At 36.7% G+C, this 26,663-nt stretch overlaps 1 protein-coding gene across 2 annotated transcripts in view; it reads left to right on the top strand.

Annotated features, from left to right (window-relative positions):
• The window catches only part of ZDHHC17 (zDHHC palmitoyltransferase 17), a 65,925-nt gene that overhangs the window by 14,942 nt on the left and 24,320 nt on the right, over nt 1–26,663 (top strand). For both annotated transcript variants that reach the window (XR_015772460.1, XM_088054786.1), the window contains exons 2-7: nt 2,666–2,769; nt 10,160–10,282; nt 13,551–13,628; nt 14,960–15,104; nt 20,763–20,827; nt 22,453–22,615. Coding sequence is in view for 1 of the 2 variants with exons in the window: in XM_088054786.1 (XP_087910912.1) it covers nt 2,666–2,769; nt 10,160–10,282; nt 13,551–13,628; nt 14,960–15,104; nt 20,763–20,827; nt 22,453–22,615 (678 nt within the window). In the remaining variant the exon portion in view is untranslated. The remainder of the gene's footprint in view (nt 1–2,665; nt 2,770–10,159; nt 10,283–13,550; nt 13,629–14,959; nt 15,105–20,762; nt 20,828–22,452; nt 22,616–26,663) is intronic.

Here is a 26,663-nt window from a genome sequence, read left to right as displayed (position 1 = left end):
TTTTAATAAATGTTAGATGAGAGATTTTTCCCCTTCCAGGAGCTGTGGGAAGCTAAAAATACATCAAATTACTGTCTCCTCACCAAGATGTTCCAGGACAGTGAATGTTTTTTTGTTCAGGTCTACTTAATCTTAAAGCATTTCTGGGTCTGAGCATTACGAGTTGATACGCTGCTGCTGTTGTGTGGTGTAAGAATGGGTTAACAGAGATGGTATAAATCCTGCTTTTTTCCTAATATGATGGAAAAGAAAAAAAATAATGTGGGACAATGTAATGAATATAGCCTTCTCCTCTTATATTTCACTTTCTCTTTTAAATTGTAATGATCTCTAATAACTTTTCCAGCATCTTTTACTCCAGATAACACTCTGGCTTATCTAGTAGCTGGGTTAAAAAAAGGCTTGGTTAAGCTGTTGCCTTTTTCAGATACAAAGCAAAGCTATGTTTCTGAATTGTAAGAGGATTGGTTGTAACATACAATTTGGATGACGGCAGATGCCCTGTTACATTTTTAGGTTGGCTCTCCTGTAGAGATGGCAACAGAGCAATCTTCCTGCTGGGCTGGCAATGCTGAATTGGTTCATATATGTAATTTTTCAGGCTAGGGAAGAAAAATTAAATCCCTCAGAATAACACTGTGGTCAAAAAATATATATATAATCTGCTGATCACTTAGGTGCTGTGTGAAATGGAAAAATTCGGTTTTTTGAAGAAAAGTCATGCATAAGAATAAGTCTGTTTTGAAAATGAAGACTTGCTAGTTATCAGTGTTAACTGTGTTCTGGTTTTAAAACTCTAACTGCTTCAATTTATTAAATTTTTTTTAGTGTATACATTTTCATAATTTTTCTAACTATATAAATCACTATATTAATTTAGTGCAACTAAATGTACTTAATGCATTAGCAATTCTTACTTAGATTTGTTTTCCTCCTATCTGGAATAGGTATATTGCATGTTATGAATACAAGCACGCTCAGCTGAAGTTACTCAGTTTTTCAGTAAATATTGAAAGTTTTCACATTTGCAACTGGACTAATTTCTTGATATCTGAAGTTTTAACTGATACTCAAAGTTTTTAGACTTCTGTCAAAGTGGTGTTTCAGCATGTTGAAATCTAGAAATACTTAAAATGCGGGTTTCAGACTTGATTTTATTTTTTAGCCTCTTTAAAAGAGAAATTTCTGTATTCATTTTAGAGTAGAAATTGTTATTTTAAAATAGCAGCAAAGATGAGTAACATCTGAGGGTTAGAGGGCAGTTCACTGAAACTCCTATCTGTTCCATGGAGAGCTGGTTAATGCCCCAGGAAGTATGAAAACACTTTGGCTCACTAGGCACAACTGGGCACAGTAAGAAGTTACTTACTTCGCATTGTGCCCAACATCTCCTTTTGCAGAAATTACTGCCCAGCTGAGTGAATGTGAGAAATAGGAAGACCTGCTCCTGCTGGCAATTGGAACTCTCCCTGGCTGTAGTACATCCCTTAGGCAGTTGAGCTAACAGGGTGACTTACATGGTTAGGGAGAGATAGTAGTGGAGATTCGTGACTGTGAATCCACGTTAAGGTTAGGTGCACTGCATGATCTTGACTTATTTATCTTTATTTTAAAAAACAATTAGTATCTGGATAGTATAATAATGAACATGTTGATCTCTCATTTCAGTAACTAAGTGGAAGTTGAAACTGTTTTAATTAAACACCTTTCATAAGATGTTTAAACGTTTTTCTAGGTTTAGATTAAAGATAATGATTCTTCTCATGGAAGAATCAGGAAAACTGACAGTAAACAATACATTTTAATGAAATCAACTGAAATGCATTTTTAGAGCTTGCAGAGCTTGCTCCTTTATTTTTGCTTTTTTACCCATGTTGCAGTTTTCATGCTTTTTTTATGTAGCCATGCAGAATTGCATGGCTGATGCACAGAGGCAGTCAGCTATAGCATCTGCAACACTAGAAGACTGTCCAGAAGTTGTGTAAAATTAATTGGTTTCAGCTTGCTGAGCTTTCATGTGTTTATAAAGAAAAATGGTGTGTTGCTGCCCTAGTGATGTGTTAATCCAGTGTTTGAATATAGATTCCACAAAGGGAACCACTGAGCCTGGAAGTGTTGCCCTTCATCAGCAGAATTAAGTCAGGGAGCTGTATCTGCTGAAGAACACGTCATTATCATGCTATTTACTTTTGAGACCCACAGCTTAAACATCCATATATAACCTCTGCTATTTGAAACACAACATTTATTTGTAATAACAGAGTGAGACTTGGTCAGTTTATGGCAAATAGCTTTTCTACCTATATTATGTTGCCTTTTATAAAAGCAAAGTAAAGCAAACCAAAATATAAAACCCCAAACCCAATAGTATATAAAGAAATGTTCTTAGTTTTTGTTAGCCTTCTGTAAAAATACAAGTAGGAAAAAAGTGTAGGATTTGCAGAACCCTGTGATTGCAAGTTGTGTTTTCTGTAAAGTGTTTGAAAAGTATACTGGGGAATATGGTGGCCTGCTTTTTAAAATGTAGAAATGTACCACTCTTACTTTTAATTTGCTTTATAGTATATTAACTGTGTACTGGTTTTAGTTTTGGTTATAAAATTAATTTTTTTTTCTCAGAAACTTGTTAATTTGGGTGTTCTAAAAGCAAGTTTGTCTTTTTTAGGAAATAAAGCCTCAAAGCCATTACAACCATGGATACAGTGAATCACTTGGACGGAAAAGCCACATTGATGATTACAGCACTTGGGACATTGTCAAAGCCACACAGTAAGTTTATTTTTGGATGTTAGATTTGTCTGTGTCTGTATCAGTTAGAAACAGTAAAACAGGTTGTTTGATTTGTGCAAAGTGGAAGATAAACTGTATTTTTCAGTCCAATAAGGGAAGATTTTGGAAATAACCTCTACAAAATTGCTGTTGCAACAAATTTATGATCATTGTATAAAATATATGGGAGGAATTGTGGTAAGTTGTAAATATAGGTGGTTGCTGGACAGACTGTTGGAAGAAAGCATGGTCCTGTTTGCAGTGCTGAACCACTCTTTCTGCAAAGAATATTTTCCCAATACGTAGTCTAAATTTCCTGTGCTGCAGCTTGAGGCTGTGTCCTCTCGGACACACCTTTATTGAAGCATTTGCTAGGTTTTGAAGGCCATGTTATAAAAGATGTCTGTCTTAAAGGGAAATACCTCTGAAATGTAAGGTAGAAAATAAATCCACCAAATATCATAAGACGTGCAGTAAAATAAATAATGCTGCACTAGATTAATTCAGTGTTCATGAAGAGATACACTTTTTCTACTAAAATCATGTAGCTATTTGCATTTATAGAAGCATAATCTATCACATCCATGTAGAGACATAGGTGAACTTATCCTCTACCCTTTGTCCTCAAATATTAATATTCACTGAGATTGAAGTACCTGCTAGTTTTTGCTTCTTAGTTCAGTGCTAATGTAAGAAAGACACCACAAATTTATTTTTTTTTTCTAAAAGGGCCACTCATGAGTCTCCTAGAACTCTTCACTTAGGCAGGTCAGTAAGTTGAAGCAAAATGTAGCAAAATATAATAAGAACTGTTTTCAGTCTCTTAGCTTGGGTGGGTTTTTTCTCCCAAGTCCAGTTTCTCCTGGAAAAAATAATTAGTTATTTTATTGTTCCAACACACATGAAAATTGAGAGCATAGTTCCTTAAACCTTAAAGATTATGGTGAGAAAAATGGGATGAAAACATTTAAAGCTCATCTGTATTTCATATATGCTGTTTGAGTTTAGAATTCTATTTTGACATGTTTTTATTGACACTAGATTACACAGAGATAAAACAGTGTTCGTTAAATACTGTGCTCAATTTTGTTTTTCAGCAAGTAAAAATAAGAGCTTGCAAACTCCTCCTGTTCTTCCATAAGTATTTGTATGTTGCTTCATATCTTACTGAACTGTTTCAGTGCTTTATCGTCTTAATCTGTAGATTAGACGCTAATTAAGTTAACATGCTCATACGGTACGAGCTACAAATATAATAACTTCTTGTAATCACATTAAGATTTTGTATGGAAAAGTGGTTTGGCTCATTGAAAACAGTTTATTGGTATTTGTATGTTTTTATCCACTGTGCTCCTCATAAGTTCTCACAAAGACCTGAGGCTCTAAGCATATTTTGTATCAAATATAGTCAGCCTCTGTATTCTGTAGAAACTTCTGCTGGAGTAAAATCATAGTGTTTTGTTTTAGTACCTATTCAGACAAAGAACACTTTTCACTGACTTTGTTGTAAACATGTCTAAGAGCATCTAGGTAGCTCTAAAAATTGCGTTGTCTCGGCCCTTCATGTTGCAGATGTTAGAACGTGTGTAATTTTTTGCCATCTTACATTTGGTTATAGAAAAATTGTTTGGTTTGTAGGAAGTCTCTACTGTGTTTCTGAGAGCAGAAGCAGGCCACTCATCTGTATTTGAAAAACTACTTTCAGTTGAATAGTAAGAAAGTCATCCATACTTGCCTAGGGTTTTGTTCCTCTGTGTTATTCAGAGCTCTCACTGGAGCTCCAGGGAGGGAATGGAGTCTTGTTTAAAAAAACAAACAAACAAAAAACTGTCACAAGTGATTGAAAAGTGAAATTTAATGGTGCTATGTTGGGTACATTTATTTCTATTGTCTGGCAGCACTAGCCCTCTGTCATCCAAGGCAGCAGTCATAACTTTTAATATGATGTCTTGGGAAGTGTTCTGTATTAACAAAGTTGCTACCTTTGTTTTGTTTTAAATCTTTCAAGCTGAGAAACTGATAAGTAGCTGAAGTTCTCAGGTAGAGAAGCATGTGATGGGCTATCATTAGGAGAGCAAAATCTGAGACACATTAATCCTCACATTGTGTTCCTCTGTTCTGCTGAGAGTGAATAGACACTTTTGGCTTGTGGGGAGTTTGATCAAATTCCAGCTTTGTTGAAAGTAAGTTAAATGACCATTATGAACATGGGTATTAAACATTAATGGTATTAATAAGTGCTTTTGTGACGTTTGGAAGATTGATTCCTTGTGCTCAAGTATTATGATTTCATTATCACAAGATTAACTTTTCTGTTAAGTTTTATTCATTGAGATCATTCAAAATGAAGTCGTGTACGTTGTGAAATAGTGCAGCATAAAATATGAATTATGTTGAATCTTGCCAAGGAAAAAAAATGTTGGATGCATGCTTTTTTCATTACTATTTCTCATCAGTCATAGGGTAACTGATTAAAAAAAAAAGGTATATATGGAATATTTAAAATTGGTAAGGGTTGGCCAAAGGAACAGTTATTCCTGGCTCTTCTCTACTACTCACAGGAGAGAGTAGGCAGACTGTGACACAGGTGCACATCCAATATTTCTGATTATTTGTGCCCGTGGGATTGATTATAATGGTGAAAGTGAAATGTACCTGACTTACCTTCATGTGGAAGGATGGGACTTTTTTAACGACATTAGTAATATGGCCACAACTGTCTAGACAATTTAGGGCTTTGAAACAGTACTTAAGAGATGGATTTCTTTTGTCTTTCAACACTGCTTTTAATGGTCTATTAAGCAACTCTCCAGTTAAACCTTTTCTGTTGAAAACAAAACTGTCTTACCACAAACACTAAAACCTTGAGAAAGTGTTAAAGGCTTTGTTAGTATTTACTACCATTATTCATGGGAATGAGATTTCCAAAGAGAAAAAAGATCGTTTTTCTGTTAATTGCATTTCCAGTTCAAGCAGCTTTGATCGGAGTTATAAAGATAGCAAGATGAGGGAGTGAGCTCCTGGTTTACCTACTCTTTGTTGGCATGGTGATGTGCTCACTGTAGAGAGATTCCTTCCTTTTATTGTGGCCAGATTTAATGTTAATCATACTGCAAAGCTGGCTGTGTCTATTTTCAAGAGTCTATGTGTTTGTAGACAAAAGAATAGAAAATGGATTACATACTTAAAATGCAGAAGGCAGTAGGGTACTGTTTTTCAAAGTATTAAGGTCAGAATATCTTTAACCTGCAATGACAAATAAAACGTTACAGGTTAGTTATGGAAATGGCTTAGAAACTGTGGTAGCAATATGAGCTTGCACAATGGTATTTTTGTCCTGGACTAATCCTGTTTCTTTCAGAACACGACAAGCTCAATAATATGCTTTAATTATGCTCCATATTGATGTTTAGCATCACCCTCTAGAATTCACTCAGATGCTGAATATTTGTTAGATTCATGTATTAATCTCCCGTGAATATTTCAATCTTACTCTCCATTACTCTTGAAGGGCATAGAGCCTTTTATAACAACATTACAAGTGTGATTATGCTGAGTGTCTGAAATAGGTGACTTTGTCATTTTCTAACCTAACAGTGCATCATGAACCTTTGGAGAAGGCAAGGTGAAGTCAGCTGCAGCCAAGTCATGGAACAAGACTGTAGGTTGTATGTGAGAGAAGAATGCTGCACTTCTGGGACAGAGCTGAAGAGACCATAGCTGCAGCAGATTCAGTGTTTTGTTTAATTGTAGAGAGCCTGTTGTTTCCAGGAAGAGGAGCAAATTGTTGTAAATTCCTAACATTTTTGCCAGGCAGATTTTGTCTGTCAAGATCCTTAAGTCCTCTTCTGACAATAAATTGAAGATTCATGAAGTTGTACCTTGTGTGCAGCATCTTTAGTAAGCAGTTATGATTGAGCTCAAAATACCAAATGTAAATTGCTAGGAACACACAACCTGAGGGTGACTTAAATTAAAAAATTGCTGTATACCTCATTCTCAGTATCACTTTTGGAAAAAACCTTGTTTTCCTGTAAAGGCTGTTCTGATGTATTGCAGAGTTTCATGTTCTGTTTTGTGGCCAAGTAGTACGATGTACTGTGACTTGCAGATTGCCTTCTAGTGGGAAGAATGGGGAGTCTGTGATGCTAAGCCCAAAAGAAGGAATCCATTCCTACTATTCCTTCTTGTGTCTAAAGCCGTGGCAGCTGTCTTTGCCCAGGGCCTCACCGCAGTGTACAGGTGAATTCTAGAGGGAGGTCTTGTTAACATCAGTGGAGCATAATTGGAGTGTTCTATGGGAACTGGCAACAGCATTCTGCCTCAACAGGCTGCAGGGTCACCTGTGACAGCTTTCCTTTGTTTTCATACCTCTTAAACCATGTGCTTTAGAAAGTAGCATCACTTCTTCTGTAAGACTGGAGTTTTGCTTTTAATTAAATAACCTGACAAATAACCTCTCCAACCTCTCTCCCACAAAAGCCCCTAAAGAATAATCACCCCTCTTCCCCCTTCCCTCAAGACTGTCATGGTGCTTCCTGGTTATACCTATCTTGGCAGCATAGTCTAACAGAAACTTGTGTAACAATCAAAGGTTTCTTTCAAGGAGATTCATTCTGTGTTGTGTAGTCAGCTTGACAGGGCACTTGACAGTGCAGTTTGCTGTAGCTGCCCTGTAGTGATGTAGTGGTTTTACTGCTGGGCAGCTGAGCCCCACACAGCTGTTCTCTTGCTTCCAACTGCTGGGATGGAGAAATTGACCAAAAGGGTAAAGATAAACAAAGTTTAAATGATAAAGCAAAAGCTGCACACACAAGTAAAGTAAAAAATGGAATTCACTTACTGCTTTCCATGGGCAGGCAGGTGTTCAGCCATGTCCATGTAATATTTACTTGGGTGGACAAACACCTTCACTCCAGATGGCCCTCCTTTGTCCCTCAGCTTTTATTGTTGAACACAGTGCCATGCAGTATTGGATATGTCTTTGGTCAGTTGACATCAGTTGTCCCTGCTGTGTCTGCACCCAAGTTCTTGTGCACCCCCAGCCTGCTCGCTGGTGGGGCAGCTTGAGGAGCAGCAAAGGTCTTGACCCTGTGTAAGCACTGCTCAGCAATAGCTAAAATATTGGTGTGTTAACACTGTTTTGCTCACAAATACTAAACATAGCCTCATAGGAGCCACTCAGAAGAAGAGTAATTTAACCCCACCCAAAACAAATGCATGTAAGGAAAATCCTAATCCATTGCATGAACGTTTTACATGGTTGCTTCTTGCATTTTATATGAAGTTAACATTATTGTATCCTTTTGTTCTTTGTATTTTTCCAATTACTCAGAATATTTTGTTTTAAAATTTTTTTGTTGTTGTTTTGTACTGCTTACTTAAGCAGGATGAGAGTCAGCTATACTTAGCCTTCGGTAGTACATTTTTTTAAGCTGGTGACTGTTAAACCTAATAGCAGAGCTTAGGTGAATTATTAGTCACATTATAGTTTCAATTTGTAGTTTAAGTGAAGGCAGCAGGCCATCTCCAGCAGGAAGGAGTGTCATAACAGCTGACTGGAGTAGAACAGCTTGTCAACAAATAGTTGCATTGACATTCTATATGACTCACTTTTCAGGCTGCCTTCAGACACTGTAATATGGCAGTGTGATACTGTACTGTGGGAAGATCAGAATTTGCTGTCCTGGTTTTGGAAGTCCTTATTTCTTCCATCTCTCCTTTCCCTTGACTCCTTGTTCTTGCCTGACCTGCCTTTTCTAGTCATAGCCTGTTTCAGTGGCCCTTCCAGCTGACATGAGAAGTCACTTAGCCCACTTAGAACTGTACCTGTTTTCCAAGCAGTTACATTTGTCTGAGTATGTATATCTTGTCCAGCTGGTTGCATATTTTTTAAGTCATCGTAACACAAACTTCTTCTTTACACCTGCCCCAACATATTAAAAAAAAAGCTTTGTTGTCAAAATTGTTCATGGCTGCTGCTTTTTTACTCAGTATGAAGGGACACATTTTAGCAGTGTGTTACCCGTTGGTATATACTGTATGCAATAGTCTCTGTTCTGATCTCTTGTAATGTTTGAAAAGACAGTATGACAACAATTTCCAGCATTTTTCTTAGTTTCCCATGCAGCTTTCCTAAGAAGTTGAAAACAACATGATCTATGTAGGCTGTTATATCTAGTACTTTATTTAATAGTATCCAACTAATTTCTGTGCTTCAAATCTCTGATAGGCTTAGAAAGTATTCTGAGTTTTGTTGGCTTGAGTCATTTGATCAGTCAATATGGGAGCGCCATCCAGATTGAGGTTCTATTCAAATACATGAAAGAAAAAGTAAGAATGATAACTACCCTAGGGAGAAGGTCTCTGCATCAGTTATGCAAGCTGATCAAGTGGAACAGAAGAGCCTTTTCTAAGGTTGTCTCTTCAGAAAGTAGAACACAGAAGCAGCATGAGGAAAACTTAGTTAAGTCCCAGCTTTGAGAGGCTGTTAAAATTCTGTTTTAGCCAAAGTCAGATATCACAAGGCATTGACCTTGATTTCAAGGAATTCCCACATTCTCCTCCTTGAGACTTGAGAAATCCCTATGGGATGCACAGATTTTTTGAAATGTAATCTTTACTTGCTTTTCTGCATTGCATTTTTGACACTAAAAATAGGTGGTAAAACAGGGTAAACATCAAGGCAAAAAAATATTTAATTTTGGAGTTACTCCTTCATTAAATGCCTGAGTGATGTTTATGCTTCCTGATTTGTTTCAAGTTTCAAATACATGCAGAATATTTTTTCAAATAGCAGTACATCACATTTAATACTTCTCTGTAATAAAAGAAAAAAAATTCGTATTAATGTACAGAATTTCCAAGTGTCCTAGAAAAGAAAATGGTACTAACTTGTATCAGAGAGATTACTATTTGTTGTCTTGAGAAGACGAATGGGAAATACTTGAGCTGCAAGTATTTGTAATAGTCTTGATGCTCTTACCTTCTGAATTTTAGGAAGATACTGTCAAATCAGCTAAGTTTTATTTGGTCTTCAAGACCTGGAAAGGAAGGAGAACTGAAATGGGAGGAACAAATGTAGTGGAGTCCCTGGGAAGTGAACAGTTATTTAAATTTAGTATACTATTGGTAGATATTTTGCCTTGCTCTGCAGTACAGTTTTCTGTGGACAAAAATTTTCTCTAATACCTTGATTTGATTAATGTAACTTTTGCCATTGGAAGTTTCTTGTTGCAAGACATTTGTAATCATATAGAAAAGGAAAATAAAGTTGCTTCTTAATTTCTCTTCTGTTGAAGATTTTGTATTGTCATCAAAAATATGGTATTTGCTGAATGCATTTTAATCTAAGGTAAGCATTTTGACAAATCTTACTTTTTTCTTCAAGATATGGAATATATGAACGATGTAGAGAGTTGGTGGAAGCTGGTTATGATGTTCGACAACCAGACAAAGAAAACGTAACGCTTCTCCACTGGGCTGCAATCAACAACAGGATAGATCTGGTGAAGTATGTATTACACTTTAAGTTAAACAAAAATTAATTATGTCCTTAAAAATGTTGATTTCTTCTACTAAGATAACTGAATGTCTTTAAATTTCATGTGTCTAATTTGTCCTTTTTTCCTTGACAGTATGTCAGTGCTCTTGTCTGTTAATGCATCTCTACCACTGAGACATGCAGCATTGCATTTTCTTCCTGCTGTTTACTAGAGTGCATGTAACTACTAATGTGTCTAACTGTATCTAAAATTTCCTTCTCTTGATGCAGTTCTTGCACTTCAGATTCCTCTCTCTGTAGGGGATCTTGAGTTTTCTGTTTATATCACTCACCTTATTGTGTGCTCGATCACTCTCTTTGCAAGGCACTAGTTAATTTTATTTCCTCAGAACTAAATTATTTAGTATTTTTATTTTTTGTTCAAGCCTATCACATCTTTCCCCAATGTTCTCAATTTCTCCATTATGTGCAGTGAATAATTTCATTGAATATGTTGGCTATTAAGCTTGGTACTACAGAGATAAAGTTGTCTATTCTTGTGATACTAAATCACGGTGCTTAGTGGCAAACTACACTGTATAAGGAAGTGGCAAAAAACTATGTAAGTTTTTTCCAGTGGACCAGCCTAGCAGCTTATCTGTGAGGAGTGCAATCTTGGAATTAGACTTCTCTTATTTTCAGTATTTCTTCATCCCATCTATTGTGAGACTTGAGATTCAGTGTAGATAACCGTTAAACCTATTGATAAGGAAAACTACAGAACCTTTTCATATTTCTGTAGAATCAGGGATGAGTGTTTACAATAACATTCTGTTTTCATCATGACACTGATCTATTGGTATCTCTTTAACTGAGTTTTGTAAAAATGCAAAAAATGGCCTTATGTCTCTATAGTTACTTCCTACATTTCCCCATGCCCTGTGCTGAGCTTTCTCCAGACAAGGATTTCTCTTCTACTTTTCCTTCTTCTAGTAACAGTGAGTGCATGCCCTTGGCTTCATCAAACACTGAATGCAAGCTGAGGTAGTTTTCAAATGCCTGCCAAAGACTTAGTGATCCTAATATGGAGATCAGTGGAAGTATTTTCTTCTTAAGGCGACCTCTTATGAGATCTGCTTGCTTTGAGTATAAGTAGTTTGCTTAAATAGGACTTGCATGCCTGGCATCTTCTAGTGGAAGCTTAGATGACTCACTTAGAGTGGGACTGCCCAGTTCTTTCTTTCTGCAGGGACCTTCTCACCTAGCACAAATTTCCTTCTGCAAGTTCTGCTTTAGACAAGGAGATCAAGTTCTCAGTCTGGTTTTGCAGAAAAAATCTTACTGTTTTTGTATACTGGAACCAAAATGCAGTGATAAATCTTAACCAAGTCTAAAAACACCCTTAAAGAAACATAAAATGTTATTCAATGCACCATCTGGCAGGAGATTGTCGCCTTGTCTTATCCCAGTTGTCAAACTGCAAATTCTTCCTTCTAAATAAAACCTACTAACCAGTAAGCTGTTCTGCTGTCAGTAGAATCTGAATGTATTCTGCCTATCTGCAAGGACCAGTATTTGAATGAAGACAATCTGTTTAGTGTTCACCTCCCTATGAGTGGCTGTCACATCAGAGAGATGAGTCCAAGCTTTGACTGTGAATTTCTCTGTGCTGTCTTCTTATCTAGACTAGATTTCCTTTGGAGCTCCTTTCCAAAGGGGAATGAATAGCTTCTTAGCTCCTCAGTTGGTAGCTGATACTTCACTGTAACAAAATTACTTTGTTTCTTGACCATACAATGTGCTTTGTGTTTTCACCAAAGTGGGACCAAGACTTTCACAAATTCTTTGTTTTTTCTCATGAAGAAATAAAAAAAACTTCTGCAGAAATATGTCAAAGTTCTGTTCTTTTGGTGTTGGAGACCAGTGGAGACTGACCTGCATCAATCAGAGCAGATCTTGCTTGTCTTTCACACTGTTTTTTTTACTTTTTCAAATCTGTGGAAGTACTCCATTGTGTCTGAAAGCAACTGTATAAAAACTTCTTTAGATGTGTTTAGTCTGACACGCATTTTTCCGTTTCAGTTCATAAAGGTTCCTAAAAGGGCTGTTTTTGAAAAATCATTCTCTGAATCAGTAAGCACTCTAGAAAATTAAGGTAGTTACTTAAGAGTAGCGTTTTTTTCAAGTTGTTCTGTTTGTTGCCCTTTTTCTTGCCATGTCTTGAAACACTTAGTAGAGTTTGAGATGCCAGAAATTCAATGTTGAGGATTTGAAGGACAGCTCATGTGGGTGCGAGAGCAGTGTTCATAAATACCTGACAGTATTTTCAAAGTGAAAAGTCTCTAGGCACAGGTACTTGAAATGTGCAAACACTTAAAAATCTATAGCTAGGTAGTACTTTTCAAAGGTTAGACAGTGGTGAATGAAAAACTAGAAGCCTTCTGGGAAGGCCAGTATTTATAAACATTAATTTCTTTCTAAATTATGCATTTTCTTTCACAAAGGAAAAGTAATCTTGCCAGTTTAGTGTCCCAGATAAAACAGCAATGAAAACAGTTCACAGAAACATTATAAATGACTATGAATATGAATTGTTGCTGTTAAAAATAGGTAACTTCTTTTGTTCTTACAGGTATCTCATCTTTTTAAAAATGTTCTTGAGGGAAAAATAATTTCTATCCCACCATTTAGAAATATTTTTTAAGTACTCAGATAATTTTTGTCCTTTGATTAATAAAAATTGCAAAATATGTAAAAATCTCAGTCTTTCACTAAATGTGTAATTTAACTGTGATCTCTGGGATCGATGACTTCAGCAGGGTTATTCCACTGATGATATAAGCTGCAATTCTAATGGTATATAATTTTACTATTTACCCAAAAGTCTCTAAAAATTATAGCCTTTTAGCACCATAATCTTTTACCAGTAATTCAGATTCTATTTAATGCAACAGCCCCATGATATTTAAGAATAGTTTATTAAATACTTCTGTGCTAGCACAGTTTGTACTACTGTATATAGCAATTATTCTGTTTTACCTTAGAAAAAAATTAGGAAATAGCATAATGTTTGAAACACAGTAGGAGGCATCTCAAGTCCCCCAGCCCATGTCACAAATGCAAGAAAGTTGAAAGTACATGCATGACCTCTAAACAGGATAGGTTATATGAGTGCAAGAAAAGATTCTGGTCTTCTGATCTCCAGCTGCCTATTTTGCATAACATCAAACGGGCTCATTTGTGTCCTTTCTATTTAACCAAAAAAAAGCAATAATGTTTACTATTTCTGTTATTCCAGATACTATATATCAAAAGGTGCTATTGTTGATCAGCTTGGAGGAGATTTAAATTCTACACCACTTCACTGGGCTACACGGTAGGAAAAATCTTTTGAAATTTTTTTTCTGTTTCTTTGCTTAACATGGTGTACTGATAGTTTTATGAAATTTTTGTATTTTATGGGAATACTTTGTACTAGAATTAATTCAGTCTTTGATAACTGGGCTCACTGTGAATGTAGTATGTTTGAACTAAAGGAGCTTTCAGCATTTTTGATATAGATGAGGATGATTGCTACGATAGGAAAACAAGTTAACCATACTCTTACTTCTGAGATCTTATTTTTGTCAAGTCATCTGAAGTTCAGTGTCACTTTTGCAGATGGGTCGTGGGATGATTGTGTGTGACATTGTCCTTGCAGTGTTCTATTGCATATGTGGATTCTTTTAAAGATGTACTTAAAATCAGGTTTCTTGTAAAGAAGATGGTCAGAGAATGATCAGTGGCTGGAAAAATTGAAGACAGCCTTCAAGCAGTAGCTGCTATTACAGACAACCACCTGGAAATAGGTGGGAAAGAAACAGTGTCCATATTAATATTTTTAACTGTAGATGGCAAAAGGAAACTTGGAATATTAGCTTTTAGAAGATTTAATGTGTCAAAATAATCTGTTTGCTGAAGGTGAGGACTTGCTTGTTAGCCTTTATTAAAGATTTTAGCTTCCATATTTCTTTTTGTTACAGAGCACAAGTCTATGATTCTTTGTTAATAGCACAAAATCTTGACTGGATTTCCTGCTGTTCATTCATAACAGTAATGAATTCTGGGAAGCATTGTCCAAAGCAGCTTCTGCAAAATTGAAAAGGTCTTTTGTTCATGTCAGAAACTGTGTACTGACACTTAGGCACTGTGTCTAAAAGAAGGCTATGCCTATGCTCATTATGCCAAAAAGATATATAAACTTTTAAGATAGTGTGGGTGAAATGCAGACCTTCAGTTTTCCTTTTTTTCTCCTATTTTTGTTTTACTACAGTTTTTAATTCCAGCAAAAGTGAGAGTATCTAGCCCGTTTGACATCTCTTAAAATAGCAGGTTTCATATGTGATTTGTAACAAGTCATAGTAGACTAGATTTCTCAAATATAACTTGATTTTTTTGTTGACTGTCTTTTTTGCTATGCAGTACAGTTAAGCAAATTGCATGTGATGAGTGCACTATATGCATAGAATTTCTCATGTGAATGAGTTTGCTTACTCACTTGGAGACTCAGATCGTGGCAGTCGCTGTTTTTAAAGTACGAGTTAAAGTGTGGGAGTTCTGATAGTGTAATTAACTGCTAAACATACATGTATTTCATTATGCAAATTTTAATAGCTTTCCTGCATGTAGTTACTCAGTTGTTTGTTTTTTGTGTTTTGTTACATTTAGGCAGGGTCACTTATCCATGGTTGTACAGCTGATGAAATATGGGGCAGATCCGTCGCTAATTGATGGAGAAGGATGTAGCTGTATTCATTTGGCTGCCCAGTTTGGACATACTTCGATTGTTGCTTACCTGATAGCAAAAGGACAGGTAAATTTTAAGTAATACCATATTTAAATAGATTCTGCTAAAATTTAGAGTAGGAACACAAATGAAATTTAATCCTGTCATTAAGGAAATGCAAAATATTTGCTTGAATAAATAGAAAAGTAATTCCATGTCCTTTTTTGTAGACTGCAGTGTTGATGTGCCACCTATTAAATTAATTCCTGCAACAGTTGTCTGAGTACTTTGGCTTTATTCACACCTGTTTAATGTAGTATGTGGAAATTCTAATTCTTTAATTCTAATGAATTTAATATTTAAATGTAACTCTGACAATGGTAGCAAGCGTTGTAGAATTCTTCATAGAATCATCAGTTTTACATGGATAAAGAATCTAGTGACACATCAGTCAGCAACTTCTAATTTATTGCTGTTCCTAGTTATTTCCATGTATAAATAGAAAACAAAACAACCCCAAACCTTCTTGCTAGCCACTTATATTACTGCTACATTTGTAAAGTATGTATATGTGTATTCATTACTGTTCCTGTTGTGTCCCATCTGTCATTCTTCCTGCTCAAAAACTTGATACTGTTTGCTACACACCCTGCATTGTAATTTGTAGATTTTTTCACCTGTAGACATGTGCCTGAAGCACAAATTTGATTTACTGTGTAAACCATATAAAAGAGTCAAAGCCCTCCTCTTGTATGTCAGTCCTACTAATGCTGTTCACACTTCTGTATTCTGCTTATTCTTTCAAATACCAAGTGAGATATGATCCAGTGAGTCATGTAGAATATGAAATCAATGAGTTTGGTCTGTGTGAAACAAATACTAAATTTGCTGTAGAGAATTACTTATACCTGTGAAAAACCTCAAGTTATTGTTCCAGGCAGTATTCAGTTTATATCTGTTTGTTACTTAGTGTATGATAAAGAGTAAGCTAGGCAAAAACAGAGTCTGATCCTATTTTGTATAATTGCTGTTTTGTCAGAAATAATTGGAATGTGTATTTATGAGGAGCAAGTTTGGTATTTTCTTCTCAAATTAGGTATAATTGTATGTGGGTTTTATGTTACTAGAAAAATCTTGCTGATATTATACAAGTGTGAACTTGTTTGAAGCATAGCATTAATGAAGTCCTAATAGCCTTTAAATTACCGTGATTATGAAGTCTCCCTGTGTTTGTATTCCTGTTTCTATACAGATTTATCCAGTTTATTTGAACATACAATGTTTCAATTCAAAGCTGTATGTCTTTACATACATAAAGACACAAAAATCACCTTAAAGTTTAAAACCTGCTAGTTTGAAAACAGCTCTTATCGATAGTTCTTAAAACTTTTTAAGTTTTAACTTTTTAAGATTTTTATTAAATCCCTTAAATATTTTCAAGTGTTTTTGATATTCTTTCCGTGATATAAATTTAAATTAATTTTAACAGTAATTTTTCACAGCATTTCAAAAAGTCCAACTTTTAAAATTATGTATTGATTTGTATGTTTAAAATCTAACAGAATCAATAGCATTATAATAACAATCCCTAAAATGATAGTTCTCTAGCTATATAACATACAACTACAGAAACTACATAATTTATCTAAAGGCTGTGGGAGATACATGATTCTGTTTTTTAATTTTCCTTTAATTAGTACTGAGGTTATTAATCTCTTCCCTTTATTTCTTCCCCTACTTTCTTTGTGGTGCTGAGATTTGGATTTGGAAACCTGAACTGTTTTTGCTTCTGTGGGCTTACCCAATATCCTGCTAATTATTTTCCTTTCGTCTGTACAGAGACCAGGTTCCCTTACATCCAAAGATCAGGTTTCTTCTTCTGAACCTAATTCTAGTACCTGTGCGGCAAATGGCAGCTAAATAAATGTCAAAATAAGGGTCAGTGTAGGCTGCTGTCCTATTTTAGTTCGTATCCTGATGTCTTTGTGGATGAGTGTGGTCAAAGAAAAGCCAACGTTCATAACTGAATAGAAGACTGACAGGTGGATTAAGTAATTGCTCCTAATTGCTGTCTTGTCCAGTTTTGAGACAGAACTGAAACCCACCTTCAGTGTTGCTGTTTCACTTACTTCTGGGCTGCAGCAGCCAATGGTAAAATTTGTCATCTGAGGTGTGAGTCCAGCCTTCCAACTTCTGGAGTGTGGCGAAGGGGAAGAACTTTTGGCCAGATGCCCTCTGGCTTTGATTGGAAGTGAACCCACTTTGATGCCAGCAAGTACTACTTAATCACAGATAATGAGTGACTGTGATGTTGCTCATAGGGTAGTATCATGTAAGAAGTATTCTAGTTCTGAAATTATAATTTAACTATTTCATACTCATTGTTCAACTATCACTCTCATAGTTTAACTAGCACTTACTCATCAAGTACATTATTTTTTATTCTCAGAGTTGCAATTTTGTATGTTAACTACTGTCTCAAGCTGTGTAGGGTCACCTGCTGAGTTAGGGCCTAGAAGTAGGTGGCGTCTAGGTTGGGAGATGCCAGAGTGGTACCAGCAGCCCTGGTTAGTGGTGCTGTGATCCATGAGCAGTGGATACCAAATTACCACATAAATGCCAAACTACCACATGCTCCTAAGCATTGTCACCTCAGTTGCTGAGGTGAGGAATGCACTATATGCAGGAGGAAGGAGAGGCTCCTTCTCTCCACCAAGTTCAGGCCAGCATCAAGACACTGAATCAAGTGTTTGATTTCCTAGACCAACTTAGAGCACATTGCTTAGAGAATTATAAGTCCAGTTGTGTTCTTATGACTGTCAAGACTGAATGTGTGTTTGATGGACTAGGTATTGAGAACAGAGCTTTTGTTTGAAGGAGTGAGGTAGGTTTAGTTCTGTGTTTTATCTTCCTTGTTGGTCTGTGCTCTGTTCTGTGGTAATTTTACAAAATCTCTGCTTCTGTGGAAATGTTACAAAATCTGTGCTTCTAGTCAGTAACTAGCACATTTTTTCTAAATTAAGAAATATTGTCAGACTTACATCAGCCTTACTGATAAATCTTCTTTACTATATGCTTTTAAAGCCTTTTTTCCTTTCTCTGGGAAGCAGTTCATGTGAAAGGGATCTTTTCCTTATGGAGAATAGGATTCTGAATAAGGATGTGATGGGTCTTTTCTGTGAAGGTCTGTGTTTTGTGAAATAAACAGTAATGGCTCTAAAGAGGATCAAACTCCTGGTTTCTTTCTGTGTGATTTAATGTAATTCTGAGTGGGATCTCTTGATGCAGTATGTGCTTTTGGAAAGGCTGTATTGTATCACAGTACCAGTTTGATGGCTGCTTGTTAAATGTCCTGGTAAGCCTAATGCTGCTCCAATCTCTAGCTGCTCTTCAGAATCCTTTCTTGTCAAGGCTTGCTTTCAGAAAGTAGTTTTAAAAAGCAGAAGAGTTTCTGCAACTCCTTTTCATGCAGAAAACTTTCTTCCCAGTATTTTTCCCTCTGAAAGCTTTTTGTGCCATCTTGTATTAGTACCGTAGGATTAAGTCTGGTTATCTTTGCATGTGCAAAGCCTTTTCTCTTTCAGAACCATAGCTGTTGTACTTTAAAAACTAGAGTAAATTTTGCCAGTTGTGATGTACAGAATTCACACTTGAACCACATGCAGAGGGCAGCAGTATGTGCAATTTTTGATCATTGCATCACTTATTGTTGGAATCTTTGGTTCTTGCAGTGCTTTTAGCATGTCCTAACAGCACAGGCACACCCCTCCATGAGCACCGATCTGTCACTGAGAATTAAACAAGAAAGTACCTGTTGGGACACAGCAGAATGGAAGAGGAGTCTCTTAATATGAACCACTTGCTGAAGGTTTACTTTTTTTGCCTCAGCCCTCTCTTTGGTAAAACACAGGAGCAGAGCTTCCTTTCTAAAATGTCTCACTTGATCTGTGGTTATAATAATGATCCGGAGAAATAACGAGGAATTTTTTGACAGGTTTGTTGGAGAGTGTGTCTGCTATCCACAGCTACATCTTTGTTTCATCTGTACAATAGTGTGCAGGTCAATCTTAGCTGCTTTGCCTCTCATTAAAGTTCCTTGGAAAAGGTATCTGCTTCAGCCAACAAAGTAGCTCAATATGAGTAGTAGCTGTGGCATGCCTAGGTATTTTATGTGCAGGGAATACTCTGGAGCTCATGGGTTTGGGTTTTCTCTTTTAGCTGAGTGTCACCTAGTGTGCAAAGTTTAGTTTGGATTTGTCAGGTGGAATCATTGAAGGAATTGTTCTACTTACATCCAAACATGTTCCTACTGTCACAAAGAGGTGCTTTTCTATATGACATCTAAAAATGAAAGAGATTGTTCATGTTGCAGGAATTTGTACAGTCCTCCAAGTATGTTGTTCACACAGTGTGAGCTGTGAGTCAGTCGTGCTTCTCAAAGGTGAATGAACTTGAGACTGGGCTGTGGTTCTAACTTCATTCATGATTTCAGCTACAGGGGGTTAAAGGCAATGCTAGCAGTTTGTGGTCCTGATAGGCGCACAAGGATCTAACCTGTACAGGTACTGCGGGTAGACAGAGTTGGATCCTGATTTCAAACCATGTGACTCTTCTGAACAAACAGTACAAGCAAGTAAATCAAGTAACTGTTCTCCTCCTCTACCAATGGTGTTTTTTAATTTTTTTTTTTTAATTAAGCCACAGGATAAAACTCAGAAATATAAAGTTATCTGCAGGCTAGAGGTGTTCTAAAAGCAATTATTTGGAAGAACTAAATTGGATTTTCTGGGAAACAACTGCTAGTAGGTCAGGCTAGTAGCTGCATGAGTAGGGATCCCGGGGTACTGGGCATTTTGTAGACTACTGCAGCAGAAGAGGTTCTGGGGATGACAGAAAGCAACATCAGTCACTTTCTGGGTTTTTGTCAGGAATTTCTCTAGCAGGAGACTTCATTGAAACACTTCTCAATCTAGTTTTCCTAGCAAGAACTGGGGGAAGCGGTGTAGGAAATGCTGCCATGGCTCTGTTGCCTCTAAGGGAAGCTCTTATCCTGCATTAAGTTGACTTGCACTGATTTTGTTAGCGCTGGTCTGTGAAATGCCTGAATGTGCTTGAGACTCTAATCTGCCTCAAAGTATTTAGGAATTACCAACTTCCCTAGTCAGGAGAGGAAAGAGATTGTAGATCAGTTTTATTTCTGAGGAGGTTGTTTTTATTAATGCCTTTTTTTCAACCTTAGAATTCTCTGGCACCCAGTAACTGGATATCCATAAATACCTTTGGAATGCAGTGAGCTAAGGAAAATTGCTTTGCATGTGGAAAAATAGGTGCAACTAGCATTTAGTAGGATGTAGGATTCAGACAGTGGTATTTATACTAATTTATCAAGTATCTTTTCAAATATTGGTGCATTATTATAATTTTCTTCTGCTTTTTAATGCAATAATATACTACCTATATATATCTTTAATGTTGAAGATTAATAGTAAATTAGAAATTACTGGTCGTACACAGCGTGACTGTTTCATAGTTTCCAAAATAGACTGGAACAGTTAATTTTTGGCAATGGTGGTGCTAATGTTTGTTTTCAGTTTTTTAAATACTGTTTGAGTGTTAAAAGCTTGCCAGTTTTTCTTCCAATTCAGATGATTAGCCTTAGAACACTGTTTCTCATTGCAAATGTTGCATCTGCTGGATCTTGAGTATGCTTACCTCACCAACTTTTTTTTTCTTTTCTTTTTTTAGGATGTAGATATGATGGATCAAAATGGAATGACACCTTTAATGTGGGCAGCTTACAGAACACATAGGTAATACATGCAGTTTTGACTTTACCTTAGTGTTAACCAAGTGGCACATAGTAGTGACTGGTTTGGGGGGTTTTTTGGAAGTTTCTTTTTCTGTTCTTTCCACAGTTGCCATTTTATCTTTTTTCATTTATGGTTATTACGAATTCATCCCACTTGGTAGCTCAGTCCCACACAGCCACTTCCTCACTCCTGCTAGGTGACATGAGGAGGAGAATCAGGAGGGTAAAAATGAGAAAACTTACGTTTTGCAATAAAGATAGTTGAACAGATAAGGCAAACCAAGGAATTAATTTGTTGCTTCGCATCAGGAGGTAGAAGTTCAGCCATTTCCAGGTCGGCAGGGCTCTGCCACCTGTAACAGTTGGCAAGGCAGGTGCTGTAACTCTGAATGTCCTCTGCCTCCTACTTCTCTCCCCCAGCTTTTATTGCTGAGCACACTGCCATGCAATATTGGATGTCTCTTTGGTCAGTTGGGTTCGGCTGTCCCAGCTGTGTCCTTGCGTGTTTGCGCTATATTAGGAATGGCAAGAAGTACAACATGACCCTCTTAGCTGCACTGTCCACGAGAGCAAAGTTTATTACTCTTGATCTTCTTTTTATGGACAGGTTTGAGAAAGTCCGAGAGGTAAAACTCTCAATGGTCATTAAAGCAACACATCACCATCATTGGTTAAATGGAACACCACCCCTTGACTGTTTCCTAAACGCCATTTGCAAAGATTGTTGTCCTTTACCAAGGACTGTTTGGATTCTTTCATATGCTTTCTCAGGCCAGAGTGAGAAGCCTGTGTGACTTAGTTTCACACAGGCTCTGTTCCCTGTTTGCTTTCAACATCCGTACTTGTGCACCCCCAGTCTGCTCACTGGTGGGGCAGCATGAGGAACAGCAGAAGCCTTGATCCTGTGGAAGCAGTGTAAGCAATAGCTAAACCATCCCTGTGTCATCAATACTGCTTTGGTCACAAATCCAAAACACAGCGCCATAGGAACTACTGTGGAGAAGATGATCTCAGCCAAACCCAGTACAGTGACTTTTTCAAGAGAGAAGGTACTATGAAGTGCTCACTAATCCTTCCTGTGGTGTGATTGGAAGAAATTGATGAAAAATAACACTTCTCCAAAGAACAAATGTTTGAATTAGATTCCTTTTTGGAAGGGCCTATCTCCATCAATTGTTGGGAGGAACACAAACTAGCTCCTACCAATATCTGCCATTATCAACATTCTCATCCTATTTTATTTCCACCTTCTGAGTTGTGAAGTGGAAACATAACATGTTTTGAACTAGCTTTTTTAAAGTATATAGTTACTATAAGTCTTTCAGTAGTGTTAGATTTTGGTAAACACAAAACCAGAGTTGTAGAACAAATTAATCTTGATACCCCAGAATGAGCTGTCTTAGAGAGGTCCTTAAAAGTCAACAGAATGGTGGTTGGTTTTGGTGGGAAGAGATTTTGAGTCATTCATAATTGGCAGCAAAAAATGTCACTTTATTATTGGTGTACACAAATAGCACTTTGCCAGGTAGTATACCTGATCAACAATCTTCATAGAAATTGAATGCATCAACAGTAAGTTAGGATGTATTTGAGATCTGTAGATCTAACAAGAATTTTCTTTTCTAGTGTGGATCCAACGCGATTACTACTTACATTTAATGTTTCGGTTAATCTGGGAGACAAATACCACAAAAATACAGCATTGCACTGGGCTGTGCTAGCAGGAAATACTACAGTTATTAGTCTTCTCTTAGAAGCTGGAGCTAATGTTGATGCTCAAAATATTAAGGTAAACGTTTGGTCTGTTTTAATTGTAAGTGGTTTGAGGCAGAAATAACAGAGCCTATGATAAATCTCAAGAATAGGTTATTTTTGTGGGTATTGTGGGATCGTGAAGATGGAGCAAAAGCAAAGATGCTAATGTGTCTTTTGGCTTTTTTTCCTAACAGTGATGCATAACCACTAGATTTGCACCATAAAAGATACTCAAGTAAATAATGTATCAATGGTTATTTGTGTAAATGTAGAGGAGTGGGGTGTGCAGTTAGACTGCATGTGTGAAGATTGGTGTATTTTGTTGCAAAACTGGAAACCTGACTGAATATTTTCTAGTGAAGGGGTAACTTTGTCGGAGTGAGATGTGAGACATCTCTGTCCTCTTCCAGAGAGCTGACAAATGTTCTAGTTGTTTTCCCAGTGCCAGAAAGCAAATTGGAGGCCTCAGAATGCCAGTAGGAACAAAATAAGCAAATGGGCTCATTTTTTTGCATGTGAATTTAACTTGACTGATTACTAGAATTTCTTAACAATGAATCTAGATTCTGTACTAACAGCCTATCTCCAGCATATGCTAGAGCAGTGAAACAGCTCTTAGAATTTCTGCCATAGACTTGGAGCTTCTCCAGCCTTGGAAGGTGTGCCTTTGGAATGTGGTTTTGTCTTATTACTTACAGATACTCTATATATCAAATTAGATGCATTTTGCTACCCAAGCTGTTTCATCTGTGGTGTCAGAGAAGAAATCACTTTTAGAAAAAGAATTCTCTAGTCAGTTTCTCTTCAAATATTTGTATTTTTCACTTGAAGAGTGTTACAAGCAGAGTGGTTATGCTTGGAAATACAGCTGTAACTTAATTTACTTGTCCTTTCACCATTTTTCCTACTGATTAAGACGGCCGGGGCCTATTTTGCTTGGCCATGAGTGATAGAAATATATATATATACATCCATACACATATATATATATATACATACGTCGGTGTATATATATATATATACACACATACATCCACCCATATCTATATATCCATATATATATATATATATGAAGTATACATCAGTTTTCTTTTTAAGAGAGTAGCCAAATTTTGCTGGCAGCTTTCTAGATTTTACATCAACTTCAGAATATCAGAAATGTTCATAATCAGGAATGAAAACTCATTAGAAGAAATCACCTTTCTACATGTTTAAAACAAATCAGCTACCTCTTGCATTCTCTGAGGTGAATATATATTAATTATTCCTGGTCTGTAAGGTCAGTTGTGTGCAGGAATTACGCTTCTAGTCTCACTTCTTGTGTTGAAAAGGTATTTTCCTATGCCAGCTGTGGTAAAAAATGAAGGTATTTTGATGGAAAAAAAAATCAGTATGTCATACCTTGCTTGTCTTGACAGACTGATTAGTGTGGCAAGAGTTCTGAAGTCATCACCTTACCTACATTTCTGGACTCTTATGAAATCCGTAACAAAAATTTGTGTTTGGCTATATGAAAAAGTATCTGCTAGCCTGAAGTAGTTCATGGTCTTGCCTTCTTTATTGACAGACAGCAGCAGTCAGAAAAATAGGTTTTTGAACCTGCTGGATCATGATATCTTTCCAGTCATGCCAGAAGACATGTCTGGTTTCACTGACCACTGCCTGTCTTCTGCAGTGCAGCTAGGTTTCTTGCATGCCTTCCCAGGTTTTTAGGATCTTCAGAGGATCAAAATCATTTGAGCAGTGGCAGATTTGCCATCCAGCTAGTGACTTTATAATGGATGCTGATTTAAGTTGTAGTAAGTATATAGGAAATAAAAATTAGGTTGATTCTTAAAGGCAAATAGGAACTCACAAACAGTTTGGTACCCCTCCTTTGACTGTTCAGCAAAAAAGGCTTTTTTGAGCCAGAGACTAATTAAGTGTTTGGTTCATGTTTCCTTAGAAATAAAAGGAGTTGTGAAAGGCTTCCTTCTGATGCAGTCAGTTCCAGATTTCTGCAGCACTAGCTAGTGAAGTCCTTTTCTCAGATACTCCATGGAATTGATCAAGAATGGTGGTATGACAGCTGAGATTAAAGAAATACATTGTCTGAAAGCTGTTCATATTATTCAAATGATGAAGCGACTGAAATATTAGATGTGAGCTTTGACTTTGTTATCAGTTCTAGTCAGTCTGTATTAGAAAGGCATGTGCTGCTGGCTGCCTAGGCTTGGAACAAATTGGGACCAGTCATTTCAGTAAGGTGTTCTTTACTTTGTATGAAAGTTTGTGAAATATTTGAGCAATAGCACTCCTATTCTAGAGCAAAGCCTGATAAAAGCAGTGAGTTAGTCATGTTTTATTTACCCTCTTTTTATTATGCTGTACAAGAAATAAATATTTTCCTTTCGGTAGTAAGATACTGCTTTTTTGTTTTTGAGAACTAGATTCATGTTAGAGTTGGAAGCTTCTTTTCAGTAATCAAAGTAGAGTGGGTTTTTTTGTTTGGTTGATCTTTTTTCTTAAGGAAATCATCTTGCCATACCAGTAGACAGATAGGACAGGTGAGGACAGGATTTCCCAGGGAGCTGGGTTATCAGTGGGGATTTGGGGAAAATGTGTGAATTTTATTTAAGTATGAGCAGAAACTCCTTTTTTTTAGTAGCAAGATATAGAGATCTCAAAGAGCTCTTATGGTCTTAGATTTTTTTTTTCCTTTATATGCAAGTGACTCATTTATTGAGCTTTAAATGTAGTTTCTTGATCATACAGTGTATCGTAGGCTTATCCATGGAAGACTACATGTACAGCTTCCTATCCTAATGACTCTTCATATTATTTTTTCTATCTAAATATTTTAAATATATATTACTGAAGTCTTAATGCTTGCTGGCAGTCTTAAGTGTGTTACTAGATTAAGTTCCCCAATACATTTTTTTAAAATTTTTAAGCAAGTTAGCCATCCACTACTCCTGTTAAGACAAGGAAGATATTAAAATGGCCAGATGATGAGAAGTGTAGTCAAAGACTTCTTTAAAGCTCCCTCAATTTTTTTATCTAGGCAGTTCCTAGGTGTCTCATGGCCCTCTAGTGGAAGGGATGCTCAGCTGGACCCCAAGACAACTTCAGGATTTACTTGGGAGATCAACTCCCAGAGGGGATTGCTTGTTCACAGGTAAATTTTACAGTCGGGATGTATAAGGTGATACTAAAACAACAGCATCTCTGGAGTTTCCCAGATATTAGAAATACAAGGTGCTATCAAACTTGTGATGAATCAGGCACCAATAGTTTGATTTCAGGCATTTCTGTTGAGAATGGAGTTAATTTAATCTGTTTTTGTTTTAAACATCTGGCTAAATAATTTTGAAGCCAAGTTAAGTCAGAGTTATTCTTTTTTAACTGATTTTGCTAGTTAAACTTCTCGCACAGAAGGTATGAATGGTGCTGCTAAGTAGCAAAAAACTTCACCTCATAATTTATATTCTGTGCTATTTATTCTCCTAAAGATTTGGAGCAAGATTTCAAAGGCAGAGATGACAGTTAAGTACTCAGTTCCCATTGTCTTTCTGTGGGATATAGGTAGTTAACTGTAGTTTTAAATCTTTGAAATCGCTTCTGTCTACAGTAATTATTGCCCTTTCTGGGTAGTTTCAGTTTCTAGTACCTGTCTCACTTTTTTTTTAGGAGGGGGCCGAGCGATGGAGGATTCAGCCATTTTTCAAGCCTCCATGAATGGTTTGTTTAGGAGGGGAGTTAACTCCAGTAGAAGAGAGGAAGAGTCAAATGCAAAACTGAAGCTGGAGGTACCTGCAGTTGGTTGTGTCTTGCCTCCTCTATAATTTTAGACTGAGTCAATAACTTTTTCATTAGCTCTCTTCCTAAGTGTTTAAAAAGCAGTAAAATCAAATCAGTTGGGTAGGAACTTTTGGTCCCTGTATCTTTCGCTCTGTGTTTCTCTTTTGCTTCATCTGTTAGTCCTTTCGGAAATTACAGAAACAAAAACATGAGCCATTGCTGGCTTAGCACCCAAAATACATGAAACACAAGCTCAGAGTAAAAGCTCAGAGTTTTGAAATAAGTTGGACATGAACATTCAG

The sequence above is a fragment of the Pseudopodoces humilis genome, chromosome 5, assembly GCF_049639895.1.
Source record: "Pseudopodoces humilis isolate 2021_Gansu_Grassland_sample_001 chromosome 5, ASM4963989v1, whole genome shotgun sequence".
In the NCBI taxonomy this organism is placed as follows: domain Eukaryota; kingdom Metazoa; phylum Chordata; class Aves; order Passeriformes; family Paridae; genus Pseudopodoces; species Pseudopodoces humilis.
The sequence above is the reverse complement of the archived record's forward strand: the minus strand, read 5'-3'. Positions and strand labels throughout refer to the sequence as shown.